At 40.5% G+C, this 10,000-nt stretch overlaps 1 protein-coding gene across 8 annotated transcripts in view; it reads right to left on the bottom strand.

Moving 5' to 3' along the window:
• satb1b (SATB homeobox 1b) overlaps positions 1-9,893 on the bottom strand; it is a 76,666-nt gene extending 66,773 nt beyond the window's left edge. For 7 of the 8 annotated variants that reach the window (XM_072460466.1, XM_072460467.1, XM_072460465.1 and 4 more), the window contains exons 1-2: positions 9,719-9,891; positions 3,202-3,328 (exon numbers count right to left, since the gene is read on the bottom strand). In XM_072460466.1, coding sequence (XP_072316567.1) covers positions 3,202-3,328; positions 9,719-9,890 — 299 coding nt within the window. In that variant the 5' untranslated portion in view covers position 9,891. Of the gene's footprint in view, positions 1-3,201; positions 3,329-9,718 lie in introns of all 8 variants that reach the window. The other variant, XM_072460468.1, reaches the window with a different exon arrangement.
• Between the last annotated feature and the right edge of the window lie 107 nt (positions 9,894-10,000).

Here is a 10,000-nt window from a genome sequence, read left to right as displayed (position 1 = left end):
TCTCTTTGTGTCTTTCAAAAGTCATTCTGATTCTGAAAACAAATGTTCGGCCAGTACTGGAAAGTGCAGTACTGTACATAAGACTTGCAGTATAATGTACATGAAAGTGGTGAAATAGGTTACATTTGTCATTATATTTCTACCTTGCAGTATCATGTATATTAGGATGATGTATTTGCTGGGACAGTGCGGGTGAGTGAACATACATGATACACATCTGAACACTTCCATCATGCTCACAAACACACGCTCCCTCATACAACCGCGCACACGCACACTGGAGGTGAGTGAGGTGTCCTGCCCACGGACACAACAACAACCACGCTGGACAAGCTCCCCCAACTACCAGGGACCACACCATATCAAATCATATTGTGAGAAAAAAACATCTCGATTTAACCGATTATTCACAATGATTGAGATAAAAAAGTTCTTTACATTTAGGTCTATTTTTGGGGCTGTTTAATGAAGAAAAAATACTTGTCACAATTGTTATTTTTGGTTCTTAAGATTATATTGTGAGCTGAATAATCACGATTATGGATTGGCCTAATAATCTGCCAAAAAGTGCCATTTGCATTGCATCATATTCTTCATTATAACAAACACTGTTAGCCCTGAACACGTGCAATACTGGACATACTTGACATACTTAACCATGTGCAATACCATCATATTCATGTGCAATACTGACTTAACCATGTGCAATACTGTCATATTCATGTGCAATACTGACTTAAACATGTGCAATACTGACTTAACCATGTGCAATTCCGTCATATTCATGTGCAATTACTGTCGTACTCACAAGCAATTAAGGCCATATTCATGTGCATATAACTGATGTAAATAAGAGTGTTTACTTACCATTAGTATTAGTATTATTTAGTCTTATGCTAGCTATTTTTACTTTACTTTATTTTATTATTATTTTATTCTATTTTATTTTTATTTTATCTTTATCTTTTTTCCTCCATTCCCTATTAAGATATGAGAGGAGTTTTGTTAATAAGAGTTCTTATATTAAGAGTGTTTTTTTAAACTTCCTATAAGTTATCTGTCCTTCCCTCTGGATCTACTGCGTTGTAACACCAACATGTCCCCATGTGTGGACAATAAAGGAATATCTTATCTTATTAGCGTCTAAGTAGCTACTTGAATAGCCCGGGCCACATCCGTGTAAGTCTGAGGGTGTTTTTGTACGCCTTGAATCAGCAGGTGTATTTTGAGGCACAGTATTTGGGTGAACAGTCTTGTATTCATGCGCTGAGGGTGTTTTTTAGCCGCGCCGTCCACAGTGTTTTACAGGAAACCCTCTGGATGATGATATTGACGATTGTGAGTGCGTGGACCACAGAGCGGCTGTAGTATCAGATGGTGCTCCGTGTGTGCGCTGTACATTTCCCTGTATTGTGCCGCCGTGTGTGAGAATGTGAGTAATGCTGCTATTCTGGGTCGTGTCTGGGGGCAGTGTGTGAAACGCCTCGGGGCCCGGCGGCGTGCGGAGGTGAAAATGGAGCTGAAACCCAGCATTTGTTTATGGGTGTATTATAGAGAGGCAGAACCAGATTTATACCATTTATACTTGGTAAAACGTGGAGATATTGTCCACAAAAACACAAAGCACAAAATGTACATTAAGTTCTGTTTGCACACTCTAGATTTTTCAATGTTTAGTGCATTTGTAGCGCATTGTATTCAGGGTAATGCCGCAGTTATTTTATTACTTGGTTTACGGATTTTTTAATGAAATATACTGAACAGTTGGGCGAAATATAAATATAATTTCAATTTCAAAAGATTTGTTCTTCCGGGTTTTCCCAAAATACACCACGGGAGGGTGTATTTTGGGAAACGCGCTGGAGAAAATTTGGTAAACGGGTTTAAAATGTGTATTTGCGCGGCGTAGCAGACAAGGAAACGGTGCGCGCTCTTATCTTTTGATTTAATATCCCACTTTATATTTTATTTGAAGCTATTTTGCGTTGTCGGCGGTACTTTATAAAAAAAAATTTATAGTAATTTATTTTATTTATATTGTAGAAATCAATAATCTAAGTGCGGCGGATCCGTAAACCAAGTAATAAAATAACTGTGGCCTAACTGCAATCTTATTTTAAATTATACGTATATTTATAGTCAGCCCTTTGTATCAGCAGAGCTATTGTGTCTTTTGTATAAAACTGGACAGATATAACACAGAAACAATGTGAGAGACTTACCGTACGATAAATGACAGATGGGACTTCCTTAGCAATTCACGGTAAAATTGTTATTAATTTTTTAGCTGTACATTTGAGCTGCTGATGGTGGAATATGTAACTTTATATGTTGTATTCATTCATCGTTCTGTTATTCAGTTATTACAGCGTGTTTTAACAAGACTGCACGTTTAAAAGTTCACTGCACATTTTTGTCAGAGGCATGAAGTTGTTTCAATATTAAAAAATTTCATAGCAATATATTGAATTTCAACATTCCAAAAATCAAGGACAAGTCTAATTTGGCAGTTTAAAAATTCTAATAGGACTTTTACTTCAGACAATAATTGTAACTAAAAATTTCACAGAATAAATAAACAAGTAAATAAATGTGTAAAATGTCAAAGTTACAATTATAAATAAATAAATAAATAGTGTTTGGCTTAAATCTAATTATTTAAATTGGAAAAAATATGATCTATTATTGTAGAACTTACAAGAATATATAATATAGTAGAGTGTAAAAGCATTTGGTGTTAGCACTCAAGCTACTGGCAGCAGAGGGAATTCCCATGGGGAAATAAACAAAAGCTAGCTAGCCCCGACATGCTAATGTAGGCGTGCAGGTGAAATGAAGATGATTTGAGTCAGAAATGCTCAAGAGTCTGTGATGATTGATGGACTTAAAAACAGCACAGGAGACCTCCAGATTTCTCCCTTTGACATCACAAAACTAAGACATTTGAAACTGAGAGTTTTCTGAGGCTCAGAGCAAGGATTAATGAAACAAACTCCAGCTGTGTTTTTCATGATGGAATAATGTTATTACATGGTTAATACAGGACATCCCAGTCAAATGTGACTGGTTCTTTGAGGGCCTTAAAGGTGGGAAAGTGCTATGTAAATGTATGTTTTTTAACTGAAGTTAAACTAACATACATAATTAGATTGAAGACAAGGGGGGAAGACGTATGCAGAGTATGCAGTGTGTGTTTGTTACCTGTGCAGCTGGATCTTGAGCGTGACCACGTGGTAAACATCCTGCAGCATGTCGGCCACAGTGGCATCAGGCGCATCGGTCACATACGACAGGGGCACGGGGTTCCACTTCCCCACCTGGATCATGCCTGGAACACAACCGCGGAACACACACAGAAGCCGTTAGACCACAACTTGTTCAGATGTTCAGTATTAAGCACAGAAATGCAAATGGAGTGACCAGGGCATCCAACATCAAAGTAGAGGTGAGGGAAACCAATCAGAGATTACGATCCGGTGACGTATCTTCATATTCCAATTATCTGGAAGAAGGACCAAATAAAGCCCTGCGCTGGGAAAAACGTGTGTTAAAAAGAATTGTGTGTAAAGCAAATACACCAACGGCAATCTCCAACTGCCACACCAGGAAACACAACTGAATCTTCTCGGCTTCAAATGTGCGTCGAATGCCTTGGTCCGTTTATTTTCAGGTTTAGGACGTCCGGGACGTCCTGGATGGGCGTCCTAAACCTGTCTTCAACTAGTGGCGTCAGTGTGAACGCCGCATTAGACTATGTACTTGTCTGGCATACAAAATGGTTAAAAACACACAGGTGCTTATTTTCTGTCAAAACTTTGCAAAATATTTTGGGAAGAAACATTTATCCTGTTTCCTTGATAGTCAAATATGTTTTGGATGCAGAATGTAGCTACTTTGTGGAACGGTTCCAGCTCTGAGCACAGAAGTATTGTGATATCAATCCGATATCAGTGAGTTTTGTATTAATTGTACCCAATTTGTCTTTCGTTTAATAGAACGAAAGACAAAGCACATATATTTTGTAAAGGCAGCTCTTAGGGTCAAAGTGAGACTGTGGTGTGCTGTCTGCATCTAATTAAGGTGTTTTATTCTCCATGAAGCAGGAAGTGTGCCATTAGCATGCTAATGTTTGTTAGCTTTACCGTGAAGGTAAACTCTGCTCTGGGCTCAGGAGGTTGTGAAGACTGATTATAAACTCAATGTGGTGAATAATTAGGATGCTCAGACCACTAAAAAGGGTTGAAAAGGAACTAGCTCTGATAGGTTCACTAAAAGTCAGGTACAGCACCTTTAAAATGCATCAAAACTCCAAACAAATTTAACCTTGGTGTAGAAAGGTGCAGAGAAACTAAGATATCAACATGTAATTTGTACTGATTTGATCAAAATAATGAGGATTGCATGAGAATTGATACTTTTTGATACCTCAGTCAGTATCTATAAACGACTACTGCTATTTAGATTTGATACTAGTTTTAAATTCCATTCCTGCTTGTGTAGGACTTATTTTCCCAAAGTAAATAGCTCCAGGAAAACAGAACTGAGATGTGTGGTGTGTGTTGACAGACAGACTATAACAAAGGGCGGAACAGCTCGTCTGGCCCCTGAGCTCCTGGGGACTCTCTAACCCTCCTGTATGAACACTGTATTGATAGAGAGTATTTGTGAGTGTGTGAAATGTGATGGTGAGCTCCAGGAGATTTGTGCTGGTCCGTGGAGGCTCAGTGTCAGCCCGTGTTACAGAGCCCTCAGATCTGCTGCCTGAGCTGGGCTGCGGTGGTGGCGCCGCATGACAGCACGCCACACACGCCCCCACTGGTCACAAGGAGCACGTCTCACTGGATTTTAGAGTGCACTTTAGAGTGCACTCTAGAGTGGTTTTAAGTTATTTTAGGAATAGTCAAATCAAATTGAGCACTTGTTATACCTTTATAAGGCCTTAGTTATTTTATTACTTGGTTTACGGATCCACCGCACTTAGATTATTGATTTATACAATATATATAAAATAAATTATGAAAAAAAGCAAAATAGCATTAAATGAAATGTAAAAAGCGGTATTAAGTCAAAAGACAAGAGCGCGTGAAGCAATTTTTTTGCCAAACTCCTGCAGGAGTCTGTGACGGAGCGGGTCTGTGACGGAGCGGGTCTGTGACGGAGCGGGTCTGTGACGGAGCGGGTCTGTGACGGAGCGGGTCTCTCCTTGCGCGCGCGCCCGTCTCTCTGTCTGCTGCGCGCCTTTATATCGCAAATACACATTTTAAACCCGTTTACCACATTTTATTCAGCGCGTTTTGCCGTGACTGGGTGGGTGGGGGAGGGTGCACACTTAAGCGTCAGTTCTGTCTGTCCAAAACACGCTAAATCTACTGTTACACGCTCCTGCGCACCGCGTCTCCCCCCCCTCTCCTCCTCTCTCCTCCTGAGGTGCGTTTTAGGCAAACCTGGAAGAAAACATCTTTTGAAATTGAAATTATATTTATATTCCGTCCGCCTGTGCAATATCTTTCATTTAAAAAGCCGTAAACCAAGTAATAAAATAACTGCGGCCAAACGTGTGTTGTTTTGTGTGACTGTATTTTGTTATTTGGATGTGTATACTTGCACTGTTGGGGTACATTGCAGTGGTGTCCAGGATTAACTTCATGGTTTCTTTAGCTCAGTAGTTCTCAAACAGCAGCCGTTTTATTTGCTTAATTTAGAGTCAATCGTATTCACATTTTTGCTCTCTTTGGGTAAATTCTGGTTCCGAACACTGTTCACAGGAACTAGTTGCTGAAGAAATTGGGGTTGCCAGGTAGCCTATCATCACCATGTTTTTTGGGTTTGGACTGAGAACAAAAAAATAAATGAAATGTATCTTAAACATAAACATCCCACTTGACTTTAAAACTACATATTCAGGACTTACAGCTTCTACAACAGAAACAATAGATGGATACCTTTGGAAATCACTTTTTGCCGGAGGAAGACAAGCTCTCACAAACAAATGGATGGCCCAGAATGATGCGGTTATCAAGGACTAACCTCACTGTAACTTTGTGTACATATTAAGCCTTCTTCTTTTATCTTTATTCTTATTTTTTTAAGCCTATTGTGATGACTAATTCACCGTTCCTTGTTTTATTGTTTTGTGTTGCATCGATCACCAAGACAAGTTTCTATGTTTGTGAATTTTGTTCACTGACAATAGCAATAAACCTTATTTGATTCTGAACAATGGGGAAAGTCGGGACATATTTGCGTCTCAGTGGTCCGACAGATTGAGCATATGCCAGAGCTTCTCCAGAGGCTCCACTGTTGCGTTGTGGTTCCCTCTGTGGTCATGTTGGGTGGTGTGTTTTCTGTAAAAGGTGGTGCTTGGTGTGAAACATATGAAAACCACTGCTCTATCGAATGTGGGCAGAAGATCTTTTAGAATCTTTTGTGACTGACTTTTTTGAACCCGTCCAGGAGCGTTAACATTTGAGAGGAGACTGAAGTATGAATCCCATACATTTCACAACATGTATTTGGAGAGGTTTCAAAACGACTGGCTCAGCAGGACTCGTACACAAAAAGTAGAATAAAGTTGGCATATTTTGTTGTTTGCAGCATTTGCCATTTTATAATTGCAACCGTTCATTCATTAACATTTCAATTTGACTGTGATTATAATCTTTCAGCCAAAAGAATCAGTAAAAAGAATAATTAGACTTCAGTGTGATAAGTCCCACAATATATAAATCATTGTAAGAATAAAAATGTGAAATAAACCGACCCGATTTGTTATATCAGACTGTATAACAAACACTGCTAGCCCTGAACACGTGCAATACTTTACTGACTTAATCATGTGCAATACAGTCATATTAATGTGCAATACTGACTTAACTATGTGCAATACCATCATATTCATGTGCAATACTGACTTAACCATGTGCAATACCATCATATTCATGTGCAATACTGACTTAACTATGTGCAATACCATCATATGCATGTGCAATACTGACTTAACCATGTGCAATACCATCATATTCATGTGCAATACTGACTTAACTATGTGCAATACCATCATATGCATGTGCAATACTGACTTAACCATGTGCAATACCATCATATGCATGTGCAATACTGACTTAACCATGTGCAATACCGTCACATTCATGTACAATACTGACTTAACCATGTGCAATACCGTCACATTCATGTACAATACTGACTTAACCATGTGCAATACCATCATATTCATGTACAATACTGACTTAACCATGTGCAATACCATCACATTCATGTACAATACTGACTTAACTATGTGCAATACCATCATATTCATGTACAATACTGACTTAACCTTGTGCAATACCGTCACATTCATGTGCAATACTGACTTAACCATGTGCAATACCATCATATTCATGTACAATACTGACTTAACCTTGTGCAATACCGTCACATGCATGTGCAATACTGACTTAACCATGTGCAATACCATAATATTCATGTACAATACTGACTTAACCATGTGCAATACCGTCATATTAATGTGCAATACTGACTTAACCATGTGCAATACCGTCATATTCATGTGCAATTACTGTCATACTCACAAGCAATTAATGTCATATTCATGTGCATATGACTGATGTAAATAAGAGTGTTTACTTACCATTAGTATTAGTATTATTTAGTCTTATGTTAGCTATTTTTACTTTACTTTATTTACTATTATTTACTTTATTTTATTATTATTTTATTTTTATCTTTTTGTTTTATTTTATTTATTCTTTTTCCACCATTCCCTATTAAGATATGAGAGGAGTTTTGTTAATAAGAGTTCTTCTATTAAGAGTGTTTTTTTAAACTTCCTATAAGTTATCTGTCCTTCCCTCTGGATCTACTGCGTTGTAACACCAACATGTCCCCATGTGTGGACAATAAAGGATTATCTTATCTTATCTTATATGTGTTTAAGGAATTGTTGCTGATATGATACACTGGGAGGAGCCTTTTCGACACCAGTGGTCTAAGAAACGTCTGTGAAACTGTGGCTTAGAGGTCACTTGATGGACTCCTTTAAAAATCTAAACCTAACAAAATATTTTGGAGCGGATCCCTGTGAAGCGTTTCTCTCTGGGCTCCAAATTGTGCTGGCTAGAATGATTTGAGTCACAAAAGAGCAGAGCATAATTGGCCCTAGAAACAATGAGCTAATAAAGAGAGCTTGGCTGGAGCGGTGGACAGATGTTCTGCAGTGAACCCGCCGCACCAGAGCACACAGAACCAGCCTCTGCGAGTTTGGATTCAGCTCACACAAACTTCAAGCATCACAGGGACGTGTGTGATGGGAGTCCATGTTTTATGTCTGTTATAGCATCGTGACGACTGCAGATGAGCAAAAGCAGGAAATGTGGATTGTGTTTTATATTAACGTGAAATAATGCCCCTATATTTTGCATATGTTTTGGAGTGGGTGTGGTCAAGATAACTGGAGCTGAAACATTGCATTATTTTAGTAATTTAATTATCTATCAATTATTTTTTTCGATTAATTGAGTAATCGGTTAATTTTTGGTTTTACATTCCGTGAACCATTTTTAAAAGCATGTTTATTTGTTTAACAACAAAATATTAAATGAGTTTTTGCTTAAAATAACACATTTTATTATTAATTTGACGTATGTCCCCAAAAGAGCAACATTTCCCTTGACCAGTCCAATATATATAACTCTATACAAGAGTTTGGAAACAATTACAATGAATAAGTCGTTAATGACGTGTCATTGACTGAGGTTCAGGAGCAGGGCCACGCCTCCACCTCTGGAATCACCAGCTAGCCCCACCTCCTGACTACACCCCTTTTACCCGGCAGACTCTGTTGTGTGTCTGTCGCGTGTCTGTGGCGTGTCTGTTGCATGTCTGTGGCGTGTCTGTTGTGTGTCTGTGGCGTGTCTGTTGCATGTCTATTCCGTGTCTGTTGTGTGTCTGTGGCGTGTCTGTTGCGTGTGTCTGTGGCGTCTCTGTTGTGTGTCTGTGGCGTGTCTGTTGCATGTCTGTGGCGTGTCTGTTGCGTGTGTCTGTGGCGTGTCTGTTGCGTGCGTCTGTGGCGTGTCTGTTCGTTGTCTGTTGTGTGCGTCTGTTGCGTGTGTCTGTGGCGTGTCTGTGGCGTGTCTGTTGTGTGTCTGTGGCGTGTCTGTTGCGTGTGTCTGTGGCGTGTCTGTTCCGTGTCTGTTGTGGGCGTCTGTGGCGTGTCTGTGGCGTGTCTGTTGTGTGTCTGTGGCGTGTCTGTTGGGTGTGTCTGTGGCGTGTCTGTTCCTTGTCTGTTGTGTGCGTCTGTTGCGTGTGTCTGTTGTGTGTCTGTGGCGTGTCTGTTGCGTGTGTCTGTGGCGTGTCTGTTCCGTGTCTGTTGTGTGCGTCTGTGGCGTGTCTGTGGCGTGTCTGTGGCGTGTCTGTGGCGTGTCTGTGGCGTGTCTGTTGTGTGTCTGTGGCGTGTCTGTTGTGTGTCTGTGGCGTGTCTGTTGTGTGTCTGTGGCGTGTCTGTGGCGTGCGTCTGTGGCGTGTCTGTGGCGTGTCTGTTGTATGTCTGTGGCGTGTCTGTTGTATGTCTGTGGCGTGTCTGTTGTATGTCTGTGGCGTGCGTCTGTGGCGTGTCTGTTGCGTGTGTCTGTGGCGTGTCTGTTGTATGTCTGTGGCGTGCGTCTGTTGCGTGTCTGTGGGTGAGGGTGCAGCGCCTCACCTTTGGCCTGAGCGGCGGAGCTGTGGGAGTAGCCCAGGGAGAGCAGGGCCATCTCGATCAGCTGGTTGAAGAGCATGTCCTTCCTGACCAAGACGAACTCGGCGTGCTCCTCTTTACTGTCGAAATCCAGCGGGTTCTCGAAGTGCTCCACCACGCAGAACACCGGCAGCATGTTACCTGCAGGGGGCGCACAATGCAAGAGCTAATTAACAACTGACTGACTGTAACTTATGGACATTCTTTGATGGCTTGTTTTGGAATAGATGTGCCTGTTTCCATCCT

This window comes from Eucyclogobius newberryi, unplaced genomic scaffold, assembly GCF_026437365.1.
Source record: "Eucyclogobius newberryi isolate DKJ021-1_F unplaced genomic scaffold, fEucNew1.0.hap1 SCAF_3, whole genome shotgun sequence".
NCBI classification, from domain to species: Eukaryota; Metazoa; Chordata; class Actinopteri; order Gobiiformes; family Gobiidae; genus Eucyclogobius; species Eucyclogobius newberryi.
Note: the sequence above shows the minus strand (reverse complement) of the source record. Positions and strands in the feature narration are given on the sequence as shown.